General features: G+C 36.6%; 2 protein-coding genes and 1 long non-coding RNA gene across 4 annotated transcripts; 2 read left to right on the forward strand and 1 right to left on the reverse strand.

Annotated features, from left to right (window-relative positions):
- The first annotated feature begins 9,965 nt into the window (after window positions 1-9,965).
- Window positions 9,966-24,425, forward strand: LOC311306696. 2 transcript variants are annotated; one of them, XR_014630205.1, is made up of 7 exons: window positions 9,966-10,079; window positions 10,173-10,245; window positions 10,328-10,400; window positions 21,747-21,837; window positions 21,930-22,019; window positions 22,235-22,358; window positions 23,969-24,425. It is a non-coding gene; the product is annotated as an uncharacterized lncRNA (long non-coding RNA). The 2 variants fall into 2 exon arrangements; XR_014630206.1 differs by having other exon boundaries at window positions 9,967-10,079; window positions 10,177-10,245.
- Window positions 10,693-18,500, forward strand: LOC311305674 (uncharacterized protein). Its single transcript, XM_084433488.1, has 5 exons — window positions 10,693-11,731; window positions 13,565-14,335; window positions 14,872-15,306; window positions 15,445-15,516; window positions 16,882-18,500. Exons 1-5 carry the CDS (start codon window positions 11,654-11,656, stop codon window positions 17,968-17,970), a joined length of 2,445 nt encoding a protein of 814 aa, XP_084289614.1. The 5' UTR covers window positions 10,693-11,653; the 3' UTR covers window positions 17,971-18,500.
- On the reverse strand, window positions 18,844-20,487 carry LOC311306513 (uncharacterized protein). The gene is made up of 2 exons (XM_084434951.1): window positions 19,622-20,487; window positions 18,844-19,293 (listed from the first exon to the last, which is right to left on the reverse strand). Exons 1-2 carry the CDS (start codon window positions 20,438-20,440, stop codon window positions 18,967-18,969), a joined length of 1,146 nt encoding a protein of 381 aa, XP_084291077.1. The 5' UTR covers window positions 20,441-20,487; the 3' UTR covers window positions 18,844-18,966.
- Window positions 24,426-27,113: the final 2,688 nt, after the last annotated feature.

Consider the following 27,113-nt stretch of genomic DNA (forward strand, 5'->3'; position numbering starts at 1 on the left):
GACCAGAAATAAGTTCAATCGGTCAGAAACGGACTTCTAAATTGCTTATGAAATATCAGAAGGAGTCTATGAGTATATATGGAAAATTCAAGATCCAGTATATGTTCAGTAGGTCAAATATGCACCTCTATATGGCTGATTTAACACCAGAAGGAGTCTATAAGTTTATAATAGTACACAAAATACCTTTTGAGGACTCTTTTGCCACAAATATGTTCAATCAGTCAAGTATGGACTACAGTCTGGCTGATATAACATCACAAGAAGTCAGTCTTGTATGTTTAGTAAGTTAATGTTCAAGGATTCTTTGTCCAGAAATTTGTTCAGTAGGTCAAAAATGGACTACTGTCTGGCTAATACAATATCACAAGAAGTCAGTCTGTATGTATAGTAAGAACTCTTTGGACACAAAATATGTTCCGTAGGTCAAAGAGGGACCTCTGTATGCTTGATTTGACATATAACATATGTGCTTTTGCATTGCACTGAATAACTAATTCCTTTTTGCTTTGAAGGGAAATTATTGCATTTACCTCTTGCATTACAATGCATAGAATAAACTACTTCATACCTCATGTGCAATGAAAAGAAAACATGAGTTATAAACATATAACTCATTGCGCAAAGGATCTAATAATTAGCGCTGAATAATAATGTATTATTATATCTAACTATAACAGTTAGATCTTTTATGCAGTGGAGTTTGATCGTGTGTGAAATGCAATGCAACAGCACATATGTTATCTCTTTAATGAACATGGGAATGTGTTAGTTCTGGTGTGCAATGCAATGCAAGAAGTGCATAGCCTTTATTTTATTCTTCAATGCACAACGTTAGATCGTTTGTGCTATGCAATGCAACAACACATATGTTATTTCTTTAATGAACATGGGAATAATTAGATCTGGTGTGCAATGCATTGCAAGAAGTGCATAGCCTATATGTTATTATTCAAAACACAACGTGAGAATGTTTGTGCAATGCAATGCAACAACACATCTGTTATCTTTTTAATGGACATGGCAATGAATTAGTTCTGATGTGCAATGCAATGCAATGCAAGAAGTGCATAGTCTATATGTTATTCTTCAATGCACAACGTTAGATCGTTTGTGCAATGTAATGCACTTCTTGTTATCTCTTTAATTAACATGTTCTGGTGTGCAATGCAATGCAAGAAGTGCATAGCCTATATGTTATTCTTCAATGCACAACGTTAGATCGTTGTGCAATGCAATGCAACATCATATATGTTATCTCTTTAATTAACATGGGAATGAATTAGTTCTGGTGTGCAATGCAAAGCAATGCAAGAAGTGCATAGCCTATATTTTATTCTTCAATGCACAACGTTAGGTCGTTTGTGCAATGCAATGCAACACCACATATGTTATGTTTTTAATGAACATGGGAATGAGTTAGATCTGGTGTGCAATACATTGCAAGAAGTGCATAGCCTATATTTTATTCTTCAATGCACAACGTTAGGTCGTTTGTGCAATGCAATGCAACAACACATATATAATCTCTTTAATGAACATGGGCATGAATTAGATCTGGTGTGCAATGCAATGCAAGTAGTACATAGCCTATGTTATTCTTCAATGCACAACATTAGATCGTTTGTGCAATGTAATGCACTTCTTGTTATCTCTTTAATTAACATGTTCTGGTGTGCAATGCAATGCAATGCAAGAAGTGCATAGCCTATATGTTATACTTCAACGCACAACGTTAGATCATTTGTGCAATGCAATTCAACAACACATATGTTATCTCTTTAATGAACATGGGAATGACTTAGTTCTGGTGTGCAATGCAATGCAAGAAGTGCATAGCCTGTATTTTATTCTTCAATGCACAACGTTAGATGTTTGTGCTATGCAATGCAAAAACACATATGTTATTTCTTTAATGAACATGGGAATAAGTTAGATCTGGTGTGCAATGCATTGCAAGAAGTGCATAGCCTATATGTTATTATTCAAAACACAACGTGAGAATGTTTGTGCAATGCAATGCAACAACACATCTGTTATCTTTTTAATGGACATGGCAATGAATTAGTTCAGATGTGCAATGCAATGCAATGCAAGAAGTGCATAGTCTATATGTTATTCTTCAATGCACAACGTTAGATCGTTTGTGCAATGCAATGCAACAACACATGTTATCTCTTTCACGAGTTCACATCTACATATAATTATTACGGTAAAGGTTATGCGTATTTGGCGTGCTGTCCGGGTGGAGGGCTCTTAGCTCGGAATTTCTGCCCGAACCCAGAGTACTCCCCCCGTTGGTGAGAGTAGATGGAACTAGAAGTGAGGAGATGGAACTAAAAGTGAGGAGATGGGGTGGAGGTGGGATGCTGAATAAACTGTCAAGGAATAGAGGTGGGTTCTGCTGTTATTTATATTGTCCTGAGTTGATTACTGATTGATCTCCACTTGTGCTAATTGGGTTAATTATCTGCACCTGCTCCTCCCGAACCTTATTAATAAAACATCATTTCACGAGTTCACATCTACATATAATTATTACGGAAAAGGTTATGCGTATTTGGCGTGCTGTCCGGGTGGAGGGCTCTTAGCTCGGAATTTCTGCCCGAACCCAGAGTACTCCCCCAAAAAGCAAAAAGAGCAAAGGACAGCCGCCAGACTAAAAAAACCCCCAAAACGCAGAAATTTGGCGGGCTGGCGATTTGAGAATAAGCCTGGTTGGTTGAGGGCCTGCTGGCTCACGAGTGGGGAGCAGACGTTATTTGGAACAACCAGACGGGGAGGCTCGCGTTGTTTCTTGACGAGAGCAGCTCACGGCGTTGGACGGGTGAGCCATACCTGCCGATGAATAAGGAACAGCATAATTTATGCCGCCTGACCAGGAGGGCCTGTGTTGTCTCTGGCGGGAGCAGCTCACTGCGCTAGGCAGACGGGCCTACTGGCTGACAAATGAGCAGCAAGATTTGGGAATGGGGGGGAGAGAGCAGTGAGATCAAAAGACGGCCGACCGAGAGGGCCCATATAGCTTCCGACAGGAGCAGCTCACAGCTTCGGGCTGGTGGGTCCTATCAGTCGATGGCGGAGTGACAAATTTGGAAGCCCAGCCGGGAGACTTCTTGCTGTGTTCGCTGGGAAATCGGTACCTGCTGGATGGGGAGAGAGGAAACAGATTAATGCTACATCCGCTGAGAGACCAATGCTTGCTGGATGGAGAAAGAGAAAACAGATGCATGCTATGTCCGCTGGGAGACCAATGCTTGCTGGACAGAGGAGGAGGAAACAGATACATGCAAAGTCCGCTGGGAGACCAGTGCTCGCTGGACGGAAGAGAGTAGAGATAAGTACATAGTATGTCTGCTGTGAGACCAATGCTCGCTGGACATAAAGAGGAAACGGAAAAGAGGAAAATGAGTGCTTGCCCGGGAGATTTTCTCACACTGCATCCGCTGCGAGACCAAATGCTCGCTGGATGAAAGAAAACGTAAGTGCTCTACCGGGAAAGTTCTCACTCCATCCGCTGTGAGACCAATGCTCGCTGGATGGAAAGAGGAAACAGGAAAATGAGTGCTTGCCCGGGAGATTTTCTCACACTGCATCCGCTGTGAGACCAAATGCTCGCTGGATGAAAGAGAAAACGTAAGTGCTCTACCGGGAAAGTTCTCACTCCGTCCGCTGTGAGACCAATGCTCGCTGGACAGAAAGAGGAAACAGAAAATGAGTGCTTGCCCGGGAGATTTTCTCACACTGCATCCGCTGTGAGACCAAATGCTCGCTGGATGAAAGAGAAAACGTAAGTGCTCTACCGGGAAAGTTCTCACTCCGTCCGCTGTGAGACCAATGCTCGCTGGACAGAAAGAGGAAACAGAAAATGAGTGCTTGCCCAGGAGATTTTCTCACACTGCATCCGCTGTGAGACCAAATGCTCGCTGGATGAAAGAGAAAAAGTAAGTGCTCTACTGGGAAAGTTCTCACTCCGTCCGCTGTGAGACCAATGCTCGCTGGACAGAAAGAGGAGACAGGAAAGAGGAGAAAGAGGAGATTGAGTGCTCTTTAATTATGAAATGCTGAATAAACTGTCAAGGAATAGAGGTGGGTTCTGCTGTTATTTATATTGTCCTGAGTTGATTACTGATTGATCTCCACTTGTGCTAATTGGGTTAATTATCTGCACCTGCTCCTCCCGAACCTTGTTAATAAAACATCATTTAATGAACATGAGATTGAATTAGATCTGGTGTGCAATGCAATGCAAGAAGTGCATAGCCTATGCATCTTCAATGCAAAACGTTTGATCGTTTGTGCAATGCAATTTCAACAACACATATGTTATCTCTTTAATGAACATGGGAATGAGTTAGATCTGGTGTGCAATGCAATGCAAGAAGTGCATAGCCTATGCATCTTCAATGCACAACGTTAGATCGTTTGTGCAATGCAATGCAACACCACATATGTTATGTTTTTAATGAACATGGGAATGAGTTAGATCTGGTGTGCAATACATTGCAAGAAGGGCATAGCCTATATTTTATTCTTCAATGCACACATTAGATCGTTTGTGCAATGTAATGCACTTCTTGTTATCTCTTTAATTAACATGTTCTGGTGTGCAATGGAATGCAATGCAGGAAGTGCATAGCCTATATGTTATCCTTTCAATGCACAACGTTAGATCGTTTGTGCAATGCAATGCAACTACACATATTTTATCTCTTTAATGAACATGGGAATGAATTAGATCTGGTGTGCAATGCATTGCAAGAAATGCATAGCCTATATGTTATTATTCAATACACAACGTTAGAATGTTTGTGCAATGCAATGCAACAACACATCTGTTATCTTTTTAATGAACATGGCAATGAATTAGTTCTGATGTGCAATGCAATGCAAGAAGTGCATAGTCTATATGTTATTCTTCAATGCACAACGTTAGATCGTTTGTGCAATGCAATGCAACTACACATGTTATCTCTTTAATGAACATGGGATTGAATTAGATCTGGTGTGCAATGCAATTGCAAGAAGTGCATAGTCTATATGTTATTCTTCAATGCACAACGTTAGATCGTTTGTGCTATGCAATGCAACAACACATATGTTATCTCTTTAATGAACATGGGAATGAGTTAGATCTGGTGTGCAATGCAATGCAAGAAATGCATAGCCTATATGTTATTATTCAATACACAACGTTAGAATGTTTGTGCAATGCAATGCAACAATACATATCTTTTTAATGAACATGGCAATGAATTAGTTCTGATGTGCAATGCAATGCAATAAGTGCATAGTCTATATGTTATTCTTCAATGCACAACGTTAGATCGTTTGTTCTATGCAATGCAACAACACATATGTTATCTCTTTAATGAACATGGGAATGAGTTAGATCTGGTGTGCAATGCAATGCAAGAAGTGCATAGTCTATATGTTATTTTTCAATGCACAACGTTAGATTGTTTGTGCAATGCAATGCAACAACACATGTTATCTCTTTAATGAACATGGGATTGAATTATATCTGGTGTGCAATGCAATGCAAGAAGTGCATAGTCTATATGTTATTCTTCAATGCACAACGTTAGATCGTTTGTTCTATGCAATGCAACACCACATATGTTATTTCTTTAATGAACATGGCAATGAATTAGTTCTGATGTGCAATGCAATGCAAGAAGTGCATAGTCTATATGTTATTTTTCAATGCACAACGTTAGATTGTTTGTGCAATGCAATGCAACAACACATGTTATCTCTTTAATGAACATGGGATTGAATTATATCTGGTGTGCAATGCAATGCAAGAAGTGCATAGTCTATATGTTATTCTTCAATGCACAACGTTAGATCGTTTGTGCAATGCAATGCAATGCAACAACACGTTATCTCTTTAATAACCATGAGATTGAATTAGATCTGGTGTGCAATGCAATGCAAGAAGTGCATATGTTATTCTTCAATGCAAAACGTTTGATCGTTTGTGCAATGCAATTCAACAACACATATGTTATCTCTTTAATGAACATGGGAATGAGTTAGTTCTGGTGTGAAATGCAATGCAAGAAGTGCATAGCCTGTATGGGTAACACTTTATATTACGACCCGCAAACAATTGCTAAGTAAACCGAAATTACGGTGTACGTTTCTGTAATTATAGTGTACTTCCGTGTAGGTATAAGGGAACAATATGTTAAGTTTTGGGTAATAAAGGGGTAACAAGCAGACATATAACCTGCAAAGAACTTTGTAAGTAAACCGAAATTACGGTGTACGTTTCTGTAATTATAGTGTACCTCCGTGTAGGTATAAGGGAACAATATGTTAAGTTTTGGGTAATAAAGGGGTACAACCAGATATACAAGCAAATTATTTATAATGTAATTATTTTAAAACTAACAGGTACCTATTCTGTTAATATATTCCAGGCAAAAATTGTACGTCTGTTGTATATAAAAGTTTTTTATCACATTTCTGGCAAAATATGTTCTTGTGCAATGTAGTTACAGGGTAATTTTGACATCTGTGGGTTGTAAATTAAATTTATATATATATATGGCTGTATGTAAGCACAGTATGATAAAAATTGAATCTGAAACAATTTTATAAACAGCTGATTTCGAAAAACATTGGCAATGCTATTTATTGGCTTTTCTTACTAAACTACTTAACGTTAAGCCAAAAAAATTAGTTTCTGCTATGATTTTAATTTAGAACGTACCATGTAGTACTTACCTTATCACATTGTATTGCAATGACACTTAAATGTCAGGGCAAATATACTGTGTAATTAAGTTTTTTTGGTTTTGTTTTTTTAATAAGAGTACCTTTCTCTGTAATTACTGTGCAAATGGTGTTGTTTCGTATTGTTACATAGTAAGTAGTGTTTGTTACCCGTTTCAACTGTGTATTTACAGGGTAAGTGTAACTCCTGCGGGCTGTAAATTAAAGTGGCGCTTGTTACCCCCTTGTTCTGTGTAGTTACAGGGTAAGTGTAACTCCTGCGGGCTGTAAATTAAAGTGGCGCTTGTTACCCCCTTGTTCTGTGTAGTTACAGGGTAAGTGTAACTCCTGCGGGCTGTAAATTAAAGTGGCGCTTGTTACCCCCTTGTTCTGTGTAGTTACAGGGTAAGTGTAACTCCTGCGGGCTGTAAATTAAAGTGGAGCTTGTTACCCCCTTGTTCTGCGTAGTTACAGGGTAAGTGCAGTAAATATACAATAAAGGATCCCATTTAATTTCTGACTTTAATTTTACAAAAAAAATTCAAAACACTTTTTCATCTTAATAAAACATTGGCTTTTCTACAGTATACTCAAACAACAAAGTAACACATTATATCCCCCCCCCCCCCCCCCTTATTTGCTTCTCTTGCTTTTCTTCTTCTTTCTTTTCTTGCTCTTCTTTTTCTTAACTTCCACTGGGGACTCTGAAGTTGAGGAGTTGATGGAGTCCCATTGGTCTTGCTGCACTGCAAAAATATGAATATATATACATGCTCTTAGCAAGCTACACCTTCAATTTTATGTTGTCGAACAATCCTCAAAAAAAACATTTTGTGCCACCTGATATTACTGTAGTAACTGTAATTTTGAAGAAAACACATTTTGGTGAAGTTTGAGGCAGGTCATGGGGGGGTTGTGATATTTTATAGTGATAATGACTGTAGTGCAGCAGAACATGTTTTTAAAAAAGGCATAGTTGTTCTGACAGCAACAAAAAACTAAAAAGCATGAAACACAAACCTGAGGGCTGTGGCACTATAGGAACAGTATATCTTTCCATTGCAGATGGGACAGCAGACTTCATCTTTTCAGTTTCCTTTTTCAAAAAATCACACTCATCTTTGAGCAAAGTGATCTCTGCTTTAAGAGTGATAATCTTATCTTTGAAAGAAAAAAGAAAGAAAGAAAGAAAGAAAGAAAGAAAGAAAGAAAGAAAGAAAGAAAGAAAGAAAGAAAGAAAGGTTAGACGTTTAAATTTAACTCCTGCTCTACTCCAGGGCTTATACTTGTGACCACTTTCCTATTTTTTAAAACATCAAATTGAAGAACTAAACATCACTGGTAGCCTACTGTACATTATAAATGCACTTGTTAAAGGATTAGTTCACCCCAAAATGAAAATTTCCTAATAATTTACTCACCCCAATGCCATCCAAGATATCCATGTCTTTCTTTCCTCAGTGGGAGAGAAATTATGTTTTTTGAAGAAAACATTTCTGGATTTTTCATCTAACAATGGACTTCATTGGTGACCATCGTTTTTAAGTCCAAATCAATGCAGTTTCAAAAGTCTTTGAAGTGTTTAAACGGGCTGTACGCGATCACAGCTGAAGAAGAGGTTATCTAGCGAAACGATAGGTCTTTTTTTTTTTTTGGGGACTTTTTTTTTACTTTTTTACTTTTTTATGAAAAATCCAGAAATATTTTCTTCAAAAAACATAATTTCTCTCCCACTGAGGAAAGAAAGACATGGATATCTTGGATGGCATGATTGGGGTGAGTAAATTATTAGGAAATTTTCATTTTGGGGTGAACTAATCCTTTAACAAGTGCATTTATAATGTACAGTAGGCTACCAGTGATGTTTAGTTCTTCAATTTGATGTTTTAAAAAATAGGAAAGTGGTCACAAGTATAAGCCCTGGAGTAGAGCAGGAGTTAAATTTAAACGTCTAACCTTTCTTTCTTTCTTTTTTCTTTCAAAGATAAGATTATCACTCTTAAAGCAGAGATCACTTTGCTCAAAGATGAGTGTGATTTTTTGAAAAAGGAAACTGAAAAGATGAAGTCTGCTGTCCCATCTGCAATGGCACAGAGATATACTGTTCCTATAGTGCCACAGCCCTCAGGTTTGTGTTTCATGCTTTTTTGTTTTTTGTTGCTGTCAGAACAACTATGCCTTTTTTTAAAACATTTTCTGTTTACAACAGTTCTGCTGCACTACAGTCATTATCACTATAAAATATCACAACCCCCCCATGATCTGCCTCAAACTTCACCAAAATGTGTTTTCTTCAAAATTACAGTTACTACAGTAATATCAGGTGGCACAAAATGTTTTAGAGTGGAGGATTGTTCGACAACTTAAAATTGAAGGTGTAGCTTGCTAAGAGCATGTATATATATTCATATTTTGCAGTGCAGCAAGACCAATGGGACTCCATCAACTTCAGAGTCCCCAGTGGAAGTTAAGAAACAGAAGAGCAAGAAAAGAAAGAAGAAGAAAAGCAAGAGAAGCAAATAAAGGGGGGGGGGGGGATATAATGTGTTACTTTGTTGTTTGAGTATACTGTAGAAAAGCCAATGTTTTATTAAGTTGTTTTATGACATTTTTTTGTAAAATTAAAGTCAGAAATTAAATGGGATCCTTTATTGTATATTTACTGCACTTACCCTGTAACTACACAGAACAAGGGGGTAACAAGCGCCACTTTCATTTACAGCCCGCAGGAGTTACAGTTACCCTGTAACTACACAGAACAAGGGGGTAACAAGCGCCACTTTAATTTACAGCCCGCAGGAGTTACACTTACCCTGTAAATACACAGTTGAAACGGGTAACAAACACTACTTACTATGTAATAATACGAAACAACACTATAATTACAGAGAAAGGTACACTGTAACATGTACAGTAAGATACTGTAAAATATGTATACAGTATGTTACTGTAAACAGCAAAGGATTATGGGAAAATATAGGGTCACTACTGTAATTCTTCACTACTGTAAATCAATTTACAGTAGTGAACTTGCCCGTGAAAAACTGACCAATGGCAAGAGGGATTTCTTTTCAAGTGTTTTTTGAGGGGTGAAGTGGCAGTTAATGCACGGACAAAAGATCATGTAACTCACCAAAAAGGTTAGTATATAATTTCTATTTTATGTAAAACAAACATTTTCAAATGTTTTTACTTATGTTAACAGCAAACTAACAAGATGTATCGTTTTGTTTTCATCTGAATGGTTTTAGTGCCTTTTTTTCCTGACTGTCGTCAGATTGTTTTTTTGGTGCCTTTATTACTGTCTTTTTTCCTGACTGTCGGCCGGGTCGCTGTCACGGTGATAATATTAACTGGTGAGTAAGTTAAGTTCACCTATATTAGCCGAAATATTATTTAGTTAAAACTATAAAAAAAAATTGTGTGTTCCTCTGCCTCTTTAACGCAAGTTAGCTCATCAGGCGGGCGGAGTCGTCGGTAACGTTAACCGAGCTAACAGCGAACTCAACGTGAAATACTGAGGTAAAGTGAGATAGACGAAACCCTTGTTAAAGTGCGGGTTTTAAACAATATTTTCACGTAGGCCTAAATGATTTATTTTCAGGTTTGTGATCTGGATAATGCCATCTGCAACGATGGAGTGTGTTGGAGCCTTTTCATTGTGATAACATCAACTGGTATGTAACGTTATGGTCAACTTCACCTAAATTAGCCGAAGTAAACTTATTAAACAAAGAAGCATAATAACTTTGGTATGTTCTGTCTCCTCTTTCACAACTTTTTGGCAGATGTACAACGTAAATACTGAGTAAAACTAAGTTAAAGGGATAACGTAGAACACCTTAAACAGAAAATTATGTATGTCATCATTTACTCGCCCACAACGTGTTCTAAACCTGCATGAAGTTCTTTCGTCTGAACATAAAATAAGATATTTTGAATAATGTTGGTAAATAGTGGCTGGTCCGCATGGACTTCTATAATAGAAAAAATACTTTGGATGTCAATGGGGACCAGTAGGGTAGAGTGGGGGAAAACGCCCCCCTGGGGTAAAACGCCCCCCACCTGTTTTTCCCAAAATAACCACTAAAAGTAGTCAAGATACATTTTTACTGTTGCTATGCACTACGTTGATAACGGGGATATACAAATCTCTATGGATAAGCTGACACCAGCGACACATTTGAAGAGAAGAGGATTACAGGGTAAATGCTATAATTTTCAGATATTAGTAAGTGTTTAAGAGAATATTGTTCTGCAGGATATCGCAGTGATGTATGATAGATGAATAGTGAAGTCTGTAGTTTGAGATCATATATTATTTATAAGGAATATAATTATATTTTAAAAATTAAACATTTTTTTAAAAACTCATAGCGTGTGGGGTAAAACTACGGAGCCCCTAAAAGGTCATGGTGGTGGAAAAAATTTAGGGGTGGGTAAAAAAAATCGGGGTGGTGAAAAAAAATTGGGGTGGGTAGAAAAAAAATCGGAGTGGTGGGGAAAAAATATAGGGGTGGGTAAAAAAAAAAATCGGGGTGGTGAAAAAAATTTGCGGTGGTGTAAAAAAAAATCTGGGGTGGGTAGAAAAAAAAATCGGAGTGGTGGGAAAAAAATTCTGGGTGGGAGGAAAAAGTTTTAGGTGGGAGGAAAAAAACGGAGTAGGATTTTTTTTTTTTTTTTTTTTTTGCGTTCCCTCTCGCGAGAGGCGTGTTCTCGCGAGATGTCTCTGCGCGGTGCTTCTCGTTTGTGTTGGTACGGTATAACAGCATCACTTGGATGAACGTGACTGAATGGAGAAAGGTCAGCCTTTCGCGGTAAGTTATCATATATTAAAGTCTTTTTTAACTATTTAAATAGAACAATAAACCAAACTTTCACGTGATTACACTTACCACAATTTAATAACAATAATTGTTGTAGCTCTGTGATGGAGGACGATCTACAGAACTTTTTAAGGTCACGAGATATTCCAGAGGAGGACATCAACCTCATGAAAAGGGATAAGGTGGGTATTGTTTCATTAAAGGCCAATAGACCTTTAGGTAATATATGTAAATTAAAGCTACTTTTAATTATGCAACCAAAGGTGTTGACGTGTATCCCCGTGTATTTCTAACGTTAAACTATTAATATCATATACTTAAAACCCACATATTGGCCTAGACTATGTTTTAATTATTGCTAGCCAAGGCAACCATAGGCTGTCAGTATATCACCACATGCAATTTTCCACATGCCAAGTCTCATGTTGAATCAGAAATAATGTACATACCTTCAATAATTAACTGGTTCACTACTAGTAATAAAAGTTAACTTATAGGGTCCTTATAGGGAGTGTATACGTTTGCCAAAATAGAGATAGTTTACATTGCATTGTTTTAGAACTGTAAAATAGCCTGTAAATGTATAACAGAAGATACTTACATTACAATAACGTAAATGACCTGAACCTGTTTCAGAAATGTGCACCCCCTGGTTGTTTTTATAATCTTTGACTTCCTGAATGGTCTTTGACCATTGACTGTAGTTTTTGAGTTGTTTGCAAGTTCCTGCTTTGTCCTTAGACATAAAAGCACCCACCGTTGTTAAGCAAAATCCTTCAGTTTACATATTCTTAGTTCTTCCAGCATTTTCTGCACATTTTAATTGTGTCCTACATTGCCTAATGCTGAGAACCATTTTTTTTCACTTACAGTAGAACAGTAAGGGACTCATACACAATTATTACAAACAATACACATATCCATTGATAATGAAGAAGTCAACACACTATATTAAGAACCCAGAGAATGTATTCTTTTGATCAAGTTATAATCAGGTCACCTTAGAATTATAAGGTTCTATCTGACATTTTTGTAAAATTTTGTTATTTACATATTCTTATTCTGTGACAACTTATTTACATTATTTGATGTTTCTTTTGTAAGCTATGTACATTTTGGGGCCTTTGTTTAGAAAACAAAAATGGTTCTATATACAGAAGTCTATGGAATGCATAAACTTTGAAGCTTAATATCTCAAAAGTGCTCAGAATGCAGATAGAACCTTATAATTCTAAGGTGACGTGTAAACTGTAATGATTAATGTGTAGAAATAGAACATAAAATATTTTCTCTCATATAAATTACACAGACCATAAACTGATGAAAAATGTACTATAGTTTAATATAGTATGTTGCCTTCTTGAGCATCACTGAATGTTTGCACCGTTTCTAATAATTGTGAGTCCTTTAAATTACATTTTTGAAAAGCTGGATCTCAAGGATTGATAGCAGAAACCTTTACCAAAACTTACAAAATGAGGAACATTTAAGTAATTTGTCAAAAGAGATATATCAATCTCTAATTTCTGTGATGTGCAACTATCACAGAAGTGAACATAAAAAGAGTTATTAATCATCATCAAGCAACATAGCAAACTAATTAAGAGGATATAAACTTTTTGAACCCTTTTATTGGTATAATTAAGTTTTTTTGTATTGTTCCTATTAATTATCAGGTATTGTATGTGAAATAGATGCAAATATGTGTTATGTGAAAGAGCTTCATCTGGGCAACCTGATCAGGGCAACAATTACTAAATGTAATTGAATTTACCAGTAAACACTAGCTAGGTTGTTAGATTATTTATACCCTTAAAGTTTATACTGAGCTCCATTTTAAAATCAGCATGGCACGTAGATCAAGAGATGTGACTTTTTCTACATAAATGTTGTTAGATGTTTTAAAATACAGGTTAGTTAATATAGATGGTTAATTAATGTATTATGAATTCATGGATGCATTTATGTTCTTTTAAAAACTAATCTATAAAATTAAATTTTTACTGTATTTTCAGATTGACAAGTCAGTGCTCTCAGTTATGAATGATGAACAACTGGCAAGGTATATCGGTTCATTTGGTGACCGACTGGCTGTCGTCTCCTTCTGTCAACAAACAGCTGCCTGCTCTAACAAAGAATCTTTGTTAGAAAATTTGAGAAGTAAAATAGAAGCAAGAAAGCTGGGCTCAAAGTCTGGTAAAGCTCTCCATGGAAAAGCAAGTGTCTTTCCTAGGGAAAGTAATATAATGGCAAGACACAAAAATGTGTCCGCAGAAAAAACAGCCAAGAGAATTGAAATTGGATGGCTTCACTTTGGCCATAATGGATACCAACAAGTGAGGACCAATAATGGTGGTGGCACTCGGCATTTGACAGTTAAAAAAAAGACAACAGTTTTACAAATAATGGAAATGGGAAAGAACCTTTTTTTCCCAAATGGAGAGTCACCAAAAGGTCCAGAAACAGACTTCACTTTTTGTGTTTGTGATTTTAAAAAAAACGTCATTCCCACAGACAGCAATGTTGGAGATCTCTATGAGCAAACCAAACTGAAATTGATGAGATTTTACATTTGCACTAAACAAGAGGTGTACCTCACAGATGTAGAATCTTTATCTGATGGTGATGAAGAATGTAATGAATACTCAGTGCAGGATGGATTAGATGGTGATTCTGAGAGAACTGCTGCGAAAGCGTCATTGCATGGACATGACAGTGGTCTTGAGGATACAAGCATGCATTTATCGGATGACAGACTTTCATCTAACAAAGACACCAAGAGGAAGGTTAGTAAAATCATGAAGACTGGCTTGGATTTATTTAAATGTATTTTGGGTTTCATTTGTAAATATACTAACAAGAGTTGTTAATGATCATTTAGGGCTGAAACAAGTAGTCACCATTATCCACAACGTTGACGACATAAAACTGTCAACAAATGTTTTTGTTATGGTTTGCTGATGTTTACAAAAATCTCAATGTTGCTGGACGCTTTCCTCTCAATGACAAAATAAACATACTGAGTAATCTGAAACAACCATTGGGTAATTGATTATCTAAATCAGTGGTCCTCAAAGTGTGGTTCTCCGGCTTCCTCTAATCTAGTGGTATGCAGAAAAATCACTAAATGATATATAAATTAGGCTAATGTTAAAACAACACAATTTAATCCTAATTTGAGTATTAAGTTATTATTCATTTTTTAACATTTGCATTTTAATTTAATCAATCACTAATCTAAATAATTGTTTGTTGTAGCACTGAAATAATTACATTTACAATTAAATGTTAATCAGTGAATGTTATATTGAATGTTTTTCAGAGACAACTAAGAACTGAAGCCCAAAGAACAAGAGGAATGGAGTATGTTCCTCAGAGTGGTTTTACCTTGGAGACACCCAGCACTTCATACCACCCAGAGTCTCTTTTACCACCCAGAGATATCCAAAGAAGACACACCTTCCAAAGTCTCGCAAGAAGCTTAAGTGAAGAGGAGACTGGTGAACTGTGTAGACAAAATGCACATCAATTGAAAAGTCCACAGCATTCACTTGAGCTCTCTGATTTTCAGAGAAGCTATGAATTTATTGACTTGACCAATCACTCTCCACCGCTACACAGCAGCATAGTTGAGACCCTTCAAGAGGACAATGATAAGGAAGACACAGTTAAATGGAATGAAGGGGATGAACTTGAACAAACAGATGAGGACCAAGCAGTTGTAATAAGATGGAATCTAAATGAGAACATCATACAGGTAACATGGTCCTTTAAAAAAAAAAAAAAAAAAAATTATATATATATATATATATATATATATATATATATATATATATATATATATTGTGACAATGTGTTTTACTTATAATTTTCTGCATATTTATTAATCCTCCAGAATGTAGAGTTGAATGACGCTGAAAATGAAGTGCCATCACCGCCCTCAAGTAATAGCAATCCTGCACTGCTGGTAAGTAAGCCAAAAAGTTTTGCATGTGATTAGACCATAGATGATCAGTTCCAATATACCTGCAGTCGATTTAAAATAATTTTGTGTAAGATTTGGCTTTGCTTGTATACAATGAAAATTAAGGAAGGGACAAAGTCTATATAGATCACATACATAGGGACAAACCTTTGAAATTTGACAACTAACAAAGTTCTTCGTTGAGGCCCTAAATTAATCTAATTAATCTGAGAATCAAGCTTCTTCTAATACATGTAAGTAGGCATTTATAATATTTGTGAACAAAAGCAAAGACACATCACAGAAGACTAAAGTTCCATGATGTAAGTTATACATACTGACCAAAATTATACATGCAACAATATTGTGTTTGCCTCCATTTTTCATGAACTGAACTCAAAGATCTAAGACTTTTTCTATGTATACAAAAGGCCTACTTCTCTCAAATATTGTTCACAAATCTGTCTAAATCTGCGTTAGTGAACACTTCTCCTTTGCCGAGATAATCCATCCACCTCACAAGTGTGGCATATCCAGCAACTTCGCACAGCTGTTGAAGAAGAGTGGACCAACATCCCACAGACCACAATCAATAACCTGATCAACTCTATGCAAAATAGATGTGTTGGTCACACTAGGTACTGGCTGGTTTTTGGACCCCCACCAATACAGCAAAACTACACATTTTTGAGTGGCCTTTTATTGGGACCAGCCTAAGGCACACCTGTGCAATAATCATGTTGTCTAATCAGCATTTTGATATGCCACACCTGTGAGGTGGATGGATTATCTTGGCAGAGGAGAAGTGCTCACTAACACCGATTTAGACAGATTTGTGAACAACATTTGAGAGAAGTAGGCCTTTTGTGTACATAGAAAAAGTCTCAGATCTTTGAGTTCAGCTCATGAAAAATGGGGGCAAAACCAAATGTGTGTTGCGTTTATAATTTTGGTCAGCGTAGGAACAGTTTGTATGAACATTCTGTGGCTCATGTCATGCCAAACCAGCATGACTTTCTTTTTCTGTTGAATACATTTTTCATGCAGGTACAAAGAATGGGGACTGGACTGTGTCAGGAAAATATATCTTAAATCAATTTTAACAGAAACTACATGAAATCATTATAGTAAACGCAATTGGAAACCCTAGAACTAAACTTAAGTATTCAAAATCTAACTAAAATAAATGCAGCTTACCCTAATTACACAGTGCTGTTTTACAGTGACACTAAAGAAAAGCTTGTTTAGAACAATATGAGGGTGAGAACTGTTTAACTGAACTGATTAGTAGAAAATCGCTAATGAATACATATTGTAAAAGAATATAGAAATAATTGTTCTAAACTGTTTTTAACTCTCCTTTTCTAGATTGGTAGTGAAATGCCCTTACTACCAGAAAATTTGCCATCCCATTCAGGAAACCATCTTTCTCCTGTAATTTCATCTGGAAACTCTGAAAGTGCAATGGTTGTGAATGCTGTAATACACAGGGTAAAGGTTGTAGAAGATCTTTTGGCTGTGTTCATGGATGGCAGCATAATTCAGTCTACACTGAAGATGGAATTTGTAAATGAGAAAGCTGTAGATGATGCTGGGGTGTCCAGAGAAGTTTACACTGCATTCTGGGATCAGTTCTTAGAACAGTGTGAAGGAGAAGATGAGCGGGTTCCTAGACTGAGACCGGACTTCTCTGAAGCTGAATGGGAGGCAGTAGGAAGGATCTGGGTAAAGGGATTACTTGACCTTGGTGTACTGCCAGTAAGGCTTTCCTGTGCTTTCATTTTAGCATGCATGCATGGAATTGACTCAGTCAATGATGATATCCTGATGTCATCTTTCCACAACTACCTCTCTTTGGCTGAACGAACTGCCGTTGCAAAGGCTTGTCAAGGCACGCTGGAGGAGTGTGATGAAGATGATTTGCTTGACCTCTTCACAAGAATGGGCTCTCATTTCATCCCTCCAAAAAACACCATGAAAGTTGCCATCCAAACAATGGCTCACAAAGCAATTCTTCAAGAGCCCAAATATGTAATAGATTGTTTCTCCAGAGCCATGCCAGTTGCACTGCTGAAAGTACCAGACCAAGACAGTCTAGTATCTCTGTATGACACAAAGGCGGCCACTGGCAAAAAAGTGGCACAGCTACTTCAAACAACAGAGGTGATTCGCTCTCAGAAAGAACAGATGGTATTTAATCATCTGCAACGTTATCTCAGAAATGCTGACCAAAGCAAAGCCGAAAAATTTCTGCGGTTCTGCACTGGTTCTTCTGTTATATGTGTTGATCAAATTAAGGTAAGCTTCAATGCAGAATCTGGCCTCAGCAGAAGACCAATAGCTCATACCTGCGGAGCTACTCTTGATTTACCTTATACTTACAGTTCTTACCCAGACCTCCGCACAGAGTTTGACAATGTTCTGTCTAGTGATTACTTAGAAATGGACATCCTGTGAATTTGTTGCTGCCCAGGAATAGGTCATAGTCATCAAAGTCACTTTTTTTTTCTTTTTTTTTTGGAACTGTAGTCTGATAGTTTGATAGTCTGTAGTTATTATACATGTTCGATGGTATTTTTATATACAATGGGGAAAAGAACAGGATGCTACAAACAACAGCAGTTTTTGGATGACTATTAATTTGATTTACATTTGACTGTCATTACGTTAATTACGTTTCAAATAGGTTTAGCATTTCCCAGCAAGTGGTCAGGTTTGTTGTCTTTGAAAGCATATAATTTGTGCTGTTACGGTTTAACTGTTTTTTTGATCGTCTTGTTGCAAGTGTTTTGTTTGCACAAAAGACATTTTAGTATAATATTTTAAAATGTGTATTTTTCTAGCTAAAATGTCTTGAAACAATCTTCATCCCATGCAACGTACGTAACCTTTGTTAGAATGGAAATGCAACAAATCATTAGCTTTTTTGTTAATTACATAAAATGTAACCATAGTATTTGGTCAGGTTTGTGTTCTTTTATAATATATCCCTCAATCATTAATATTGATAAATATTTGATTCTTATGTCAATTCAACCTTAAATGCATTTTATTTACAGCTATTCAAATTTTTTGAAATTAAATTGTAATTGAACTTTTAGCAAACATTCTGATTTCCATTCTATGCAGTACCAGTTTGGTTGTTAGTAAGTAAAGTTCTCTGAAAATGTAAACTTTTTTTATTTTATAAAGGTAAAACTGTTTACGTGTTGATACAGGGTCAAATTTGGAAATTAACATTTCCTCAATAGCATTCTTTACAGTTGTATACGACTTTGTAAAAAATAAACAAGTTTGCAAATGTTGGTTTCATTTTTAATGACTTTTATGTGCCTAGATTGTAGTCTGTTAAATTGTAATTCTATATAAAAACTTTCCACAATGTTGCAGGATTCCCATGGAGACAGTATTGTCTACATATTACATAGACATTTCAGATAAAAATGACCTTACTTACAGTAATGCCCTGATCACATCTCTTAAATGCACATATAAGTTCACAGCTTGATATGGGTCTCTTGGAATGTTCCACTGAAACTCAGAGATTATGACATTACACAGTTCATTTACATCTGGATCACATGGTATGGGGCGTCGGAAAGTGCATTCATTCTTGCACAACTGAACACTTTCAGTGTCAGCTGAGGTCAGGAAGTCTGTGGTGTGATAGAGCTCAGACAGTGCATACATCACATTGGGCCGACCACTGGGGTTACTGATGTTCTTTGATGGCCTAATGGTGTGTGCATTCCAAATCTGTGCAGTGTCATCCAGCTCATCCTGTAAAACAATAAAAATAAATAAATAAAATTAGGCAAAACTTGGAAATAGAGTACTCAAAATGGTAAATTGTGTCCTCATTTACTCAGTGTATCACTGTTACAAATATCTAGACTGTGGAAACCAAAAGATGATGGCTACTGCTCTGAATGTCTCCTTTTTGTCTCCCACCGAAAACAGTCATGTGTTGTTGTGTTTATAAAAATGTGGTAATGATAAAATATCCAATTTTGGGGACTTTGCCTTTCTCCCCGGCCCGCCTCCCCCTTCTCCCTCTGAATATTTCACACACAGAGAGGCATCAGAACATAATTTCAGATAAACTTACTTGGATGAGTCCCATGCAGCAGAACTGGAGCAAACTTTTGTCCAAGAATCCTCCATCGAAGAACCCACTGTCTCTGAGGTCAGCGAACAGGGAAATCCAGAATTCCATGCACTCTCTGCGCAAAAACCCCCACCAGTACTCGATCCTTTGGTTGGCAGTACTTGGACCTTCCAAATAGCTGTCGAGGGTTTCCTCTGCGTGATTGATGTGAAGAAAACGTTGAAAGTCTCTAACATGACCATTTTCAGTTCCAAGATCCCCTCTTACGACTCTAGGGCATCCTCCCAAACGCTCCACCGCGTCAATATAGTAACTACCTATTAACTTTGGATCGCTACTAGTTGTGTAAGCATTCAGCCAAATAATCTTGCGCGAAAAGCCATCAATGCAGCCATTAATGCAAACGCCATATGGTTTTAACTTATCATACGAGTCCAAATGCCAAATGAAGTTTGGTCCCTTGGCAAAGTAGTTGCGCCGTCTGAGACGCCTTGCTCTCCTAGCTGAAACTCCTGCAGGATCCAATTCCTTCAGCACCAAGCGCACATCCTCTTTTCTCACACGCAGACCCCTCTCTCTGCATTTCGCGTACATCCATCGGTATCCATGAAGTTGCCCAGAGTACTGCAGCTGATGACTGATGAAATCAACAAGATCCACTAAGGCCGAGTAACCTTTCCGTCGAGAAAGTCCTTTTTCGCGTAATATCCTTTTCAGGTGTGTTTCACTGACGTCAAAACCGTGCTTTGAACTAAGCACATACCGTATTTCTTTGTACTTCAGTCCAAGTTCAAAATAAAACTCTATGAACTGCTCCATTATGAATGTATGGCGCGGAGCTGTCTGAACCACTGGAAGCAGTACAGCAAGCAGCAAACAGGAAATGGTTTTGCAAGAGAACGCAAAAAAAATATATATATTTTCTCCCATCCTGATTTTTTTCCACCACCTCGATTTTTTTTTCTACCCACCCCGAATTTTTTTTTCACCACCTCGATTTTTTTTTCTACCCACCCCGAATTTTTTTTTCACCACCTCGATTTTTTTTTCTACCCACCCCGAATTTTTTTTCACCACCTCGATTTTTTTTTCTACCCACCCCGAATTTTTTTTCCACCACCATGATTTTTTTTCCACCACCTTGATTTTTTTCTACCCACCCCGAATTTTTTTTCCCACCACCATGATTTTTTTTCCACCACCTTGATTTTTTTCTACCCACCCCGAATTTTTTTTCCCACCACCATGATTTTTTTTCCACCACCTTGATTTTTTTCTACCCACCCCTAATTTTTTTCCACCACCATGACCTTTTAGGGGCTCCGTATAAAACGCCCCCTACGCTGAGGGGTAAAACGCCCCCCCTGGGGGCATAGTTTCTCTATCATAATTACTATAATAAAATATTTCTGTCTATCAAATCCTTTGTTTTACACTTAATGCAGTATAACTAGGTGGTAAAATCTAAATATTTGAACAAAACATGAAAAAATTACCTCAAGTGAGCATTAACTAGCTAGCTTGCTAGCAAAGTTAGCTCACTGATGGAAGGTAGTTAAATTTGGCTATTTTGGACATTGCTGAAATAAATATTAATATATATACATGTTGATACATTACTTGCCTTTTACCTTTAGAGATTAAAAACTATTGTCTGTTAATTTTGCTGTTGATCTATGAAGCAAACTGGTTGGTAAGAAAGGGGGCATTTTACCCCACCTTGGTGGGCGTTTTACCCCACCGCTGGGGCAAAACGCCCCCTTTGTACAAAAATATTTTCAGTGAAAATACAAATTAATTATGAAGGCTGAGCAATTTTAATATTTGGCGAATAACTCCTGCCATAGTCACTCAAAACCGGGATGGCAATTCTAGTCACATTTATGTTTTGTTTCACTGTAATGTCACATTTTCCTTAAGGGGGGCGTTTTCCCCCACTCTACCCTAACTGTTTGGTTGCTCATGTTCTTTAAAATATCTTCTTTTGTATACAGCACATTAAATAATTTAATGGAAGTTATGAACAAGTTGAGGGTGAGTAAATGGTGACAGAATTTAAAATTTTTAGTAAACTAACCCTTTATCCAACACCATTGTTAATTTCATCTTTTGTTTTATTTTCAAGTTTGTGGTCTGAATTATGTCGTCTGAAATGTCGGTGTTGTATTTTGGAGTCTTTTTTGTGATTGCCTTCGTAATGGTGATAACATCTACAGGTGAGTAAGATGACATCAACTAAATTAGCTGAAGTATGCATTAGTTAAGCAGGCAAACATGTTCTTTTCTGTTCTTTATTTTGAATTTGCAGCGGCCATTCCCTCCGGACTGTACATCACTGCTGACGCTCTCCACTAATACACAGAACGGGTTGACGTTGGAGGAGAAGGAGGAGGAAAGGGTTAGCAATATACCATTATCAATATAGCAAAGTTTTGCTAACTAATATTTTTAATGTTGTTTAATTGATTAAAAACTATAAACACCATACAACATTATATCTTACCTCATCTTCACCCCACATGTTATTGTTGTTAGTAATAAGTTCTGTTATTGTATTTTAGTTTTTTTCTGTAAACTATAACACTAAAAGGCTGCTGTGACTGTCTGTTTCAGGAGAGTCTGTTCTCTAAGCAAAAACATGGATGCTGACAATGAAGGGCAGAATCATCATCCAGTTACAACTGCTAACAGACGACTCTTCAGCATTAGCTGTCTATTTTGTCGAATGCAGAATCAGGTAAACCAAAATATATATATATATATATATATATATATATATTTTTTTTTTTTTACATTACATTACATTTACATGCATGCATTTGGAAGTCACTTTTATCCAAAGCAACTTACATTGTATTAAGTTTAATTTAAATTATCCATTCCCTGGAAATCTAAGCTACAGGAATGTATTGAAAAAGAATGAAGCTTTAATGATTTTAATGTAATGTATTATGGGGTAATACCATCCCTGTAGGTTAGGGGGGGAAATTGGCAAAAATTTGATGATTCGATAGTATTGCGATATTTGGGCCACAATTCAATATTATTGCGCTTCCTAACATTGCGATACAGCAAGTATTGCGATTCGATTCTGCGATATATTGCGATTCATGTCCCCCATATTATTCAAAGACATTACAAAAAATAAGACTGCTCAACTCACTTCAAATGTCACATTAAATCTGTGAACATCTTCTACACATTTACTGGAGGCTAGTGCAAAAACTTTGTCCTTGAACATTCAGGACACAGGACCTTATTACAGAACGTAATTATATGAACGCATTAGCACCAAAAACATGGAGATTTTATTTTAGAGAATAATTACACAACCTATTCGATATACTATAATTCTATAATTAAATAAACTAATCGAATATCCAAAAATTGTGACTCATCCCTGCATGTAATACCTTGTTTTTTTCCCAAAATCTTCACTTACGTCTCGATTTTCGAAGGGGATTATAAACGTTTCTTACTTGGTTCGCTTTTATTTAGGCCTATTACATTCACATTCTTTACTGTGGTAAAGTAGAAAAACGTTGTAGGACAGATAGCCTACATTTTTACTTGCATGTCAGATTCATTTCAACACAGTTTTTGCTTGTTATTAGACATGTACGGCGCGTCAAGTTTATTTGATTTTTAGTTTCGCTCTCTTTGGCAGCGCAATTTCAAACATAGCTTAAATGTCTTGCCCTTGTGGAAGATTAAATTCACTTTTCCTTTTACAACAAGTAGAAAACATGAAGATATCAGAAAATAGATCGATGGTCTCTTTCCTCCTCGTGTCATCCCTCTCAAAGCACAGAGCGGTATGGCTTCATGTGGAATCACGTGTCTTTGTGTGGAAGTATTAAACAAAAGTTTTTTTTTTTTTTATATAGATTTAACTTTTCTATTATGTAAGTTTCTAATATTTACTGATATGTATTTGAATGCTTTACAGGCTTTGTGTTGCTTCTTTGACGGAATTGCTCAAATAAAGACTTTTTTGCTCGAATAAACTACATTTATTTTATTTCAATTTTCATAATAACCCCCCAACCACTGCAGGTAGTTGGTCCATTACCACCGCAGTGGTAAAAAAAACTGCCACCGTCACAGCCTTAACCTTTATTGGAATACTTTGCGCTACTGTATCAATATAATTGCGTGCGCAAAATATCGCGACACTGAACAGAATCGATTTTTTCCCCCACCACTACTGTAGGTGGATTCAGAATCAGATGTTGTAGTGCTTTTATTAACGCCAAAGTACATGCAGCATCAAGTTTGAGGGTTAGGGAAAATTCTGCCAACACCGGTCTGAAAAAATTATATATTTTTCCCTGCTTGTGTTTGCAGGTTCATTCTGAGAGTCAACCCTGATGGCACCAAACACCAAAGGCACAGATCAGATGGAAATCTGGAAAGGTCCAAAGAAAAGCATCAGCCTGAAACCCTCAGTGTTTCTCATCAGAGAGCTTGTCAACTTTGACTGGCAAAATTACTGAAATGTAACAACACAACACTGACTTTGACTGTATTTTATTGTTTTAAGGCCTGTTTTGCTTTTCAGTGTGTGTACGTTTTTGCCATGCTACAGATACAAATGGTCACCAGGAGATTAATTCTATGGACTTTGGAGATGTTGCCTTTTTTTTTCTTCAGCTAGTGGCTCCTAAACGTCAAGATTTGTAATTTGTACTTCTAAAACAAAATGTTCAACGATTAAAAAGAATATTATAAGGACAAATGTTTGTGAGTTATTGTGATTTTTTGGGGGGTGGGGTAAACATAAATTAAAAAAAGAAAATTTAAATGATGAAAAAAAAAAAACAAAACCAATACTAATACTGTAAATGAAAATACGGTAATAATACTGTAAATGCAATTACAGTAAATGGTACAGTATACTGTAAGTGAAAATACAGTAATAATACTGTAAAACATTTTACAGTAACTTACTGGCATCCAGCTGCCAGTAAGTTACTGTAAAATTTACAGCAACCTCTTTACAGTGTACTCTTATTAAAAAAACAAAACAAAAAAACTTTTAATTACACAGTATATTTGCCCTGACATTTAAGTGTCATTGCAATACAATGTGATAAGGTAAGTACTACACTACAACAGGTACGTTCTAAATTAAAATCATAGCAGAAACTAATTTTTTTGGCTTAACGTTAAGTAGTTTAGTAAGAAAAGCCAATAAATAGCATTGCCAATGTTTTTCGAAATCAGCTGTTTATAAAATTGTTTCAGATTAAATTTTTATCATACTGTGCTTACATACAGCCATATATATATATAAAAGTTTAATTTACAACCCACAGATGTCAAAATTACCCTGTAACTGCATTGCACAAGAACATATTTTGCCAGAAATGTGATAAAAACTTTTATATACAACAGACGTACAATTTTTGCCTGGAATATATTAACAGAATAGGTACCTGTTAGTTTAAAAATAATTACATTATAAATAATTTGCTTGTATATCTGGTTGTACCCCTTTATTACCCAAAACTTAACATATTGTCCCCTTATACCTACACGGAGGTACACTATAATTACAGAAACGTACACCGTAATTTCGGTTTACTTACGCAGTTGTTTGCGGGTCGTAATATAAAGTGTTACCCACATATGTTATCTCTTTAATGAACATGGGAATGAGTTAGATCTGGTGTGCAATGCAATGCAAGAAGTGCATAGCCTATGCATCTTCAATGCACAACCGAACGAGCAACGAGCTGGTTTGTGCTATGCAATGCAACAACACATGTTATCTCTTTAATGAACATGGGAATGAGTTAGATCTGGTGTGCAATGCAATGCAAGAAGTGCATAGCCTATATGTTATTATTCAATACACAACGTTAGAATGTTTGTGCAATGCAATGCAACAACACATCTGTTATCTTTTTAATGAACATGGCAATGAATTAGTTCTGATGTGCAATGCAATGCAAGAAGTGCATAGTCTATATGTTATTCTTCAATGCAAAACGTTTGATCGTTTGTGCAATGCAATTCAACAACACATATGTTATCTCTTTAATGAACATGGGAAGGAGTTAGTTCTGGTGTGCAATGCAATGCAAGAAGTGCACTGATCAAACCGCATTTTTAAGCCAGCTAATTTTACAGTAGGCTCATTTTCAGAATGTCCTTCTCATATAACGCCAACGACCGCACAAATGGTCTTCCTTTGTGAAATATAGCAGACCCCGTTTTAAATAACAGTTTAAAAAAGGTGGTCTGCTATTTTTCACAAAGGAAGCTCAGTCAGTCAGTCAGATAAACTGATGCAAACAGGGAAAGAGTAGAAAAGACTTATTATCCTGTCGCCCCCTCTGGTGGACAGCATGAAGTAGTATGGCCTTCATTGCTCAGATAAGTCAATGGATTTTTTGGGAAAGTAAGTCTGACCAGTTAGAAAAGATATAAACGAGTCAGACCAGTCTGAAGGTCTGAGCTGAATTTGGTGAAGCATTAAAGTTCTAGGCGGAGTCCATTTCTCATAATAATAATAATAATAATAATAATAAATAATAATAATAATGTTGAAATATATGCTGGCTTTCTTAAGCCAGCATAATAAAGAAAACTCAGAGAAACATCGACCAATTCAGTATGTAATAAAATTGTATTCGTTTTATAATAAAACTAGCCGTGCTTTTCAACCGACATGATTTTAATTAATCCCAAACCTGGCCATTTTGTCAGTATTAATGTACGTTCACTTATTCTAGCTTCTCTCTTTTCTGTCTCTTACTTTTCATGTGAACTGAGTAGGCTACACATGCTTACATTCATAAACATAAATTTTGTTTCTATTAAACTTTCAAAATTATTTATAGCCTACATATGTCACACACGCCTACCTGCCTTTTGATGTAAATAAAAGACGAGAGTGGTAGCCTTACTATATTACGGACATATTATCAAGGTACAGTTCAGCCTATTATTGATTTTTATTTCCACTTCCCTTTTATCCAAAGAGACGGAACTATTTGCACTGTATTTATCAATGGGAAATATATCATGCTAAAATAATCTGTCATACTGTGGCTCACATTAATGGGGTCGCTTGCAGCACGAATTACGTGAGCAGCAACATAGTCTGCTTCAAATATTGTGCATAGTTAACAGTGAGTGGTGGTTTCAGACATCATTTTATTATAGTGTAGCCTATGATTTGTCAGTGCCGCACTCGTACTGACTCTTATTCTGCCTGACAGAAAGAAAAGCTCGTAGCTTACTGAAGGCGGAGCGGTTTGACCAATCAGATGAAAGGGCCGTTTCAGCGCCGCCCACGTGTGCAAATGAAATATCGAACCCATAAACCGATTTGTAAACCACAAACAAAAAATGAAAAATCGAGCCAAAATCTCATTTTTCGTTTTTTAAACTAAACTAAAAAACGAATAAACGAGCTGGTTTTCATTTCTCGTTATTCCATTCCAAACAGGAAATGAAATGACCAAAAAGTACACGGATCGTG

The sequence above is a fragment of the Rutilus rutilus genome (genome assembly GCF_951802725.1).
Source record: "Rutilus rutilus genome assembly, chromosome: 16".
In the NCBI taxonomy this organism is placed as follows: Eukaryota; Metazoa; Chordata; class Actinopteri; order Cypriniformes; family Leuciscidae; genus Rutilus; species Rutilus rutilus.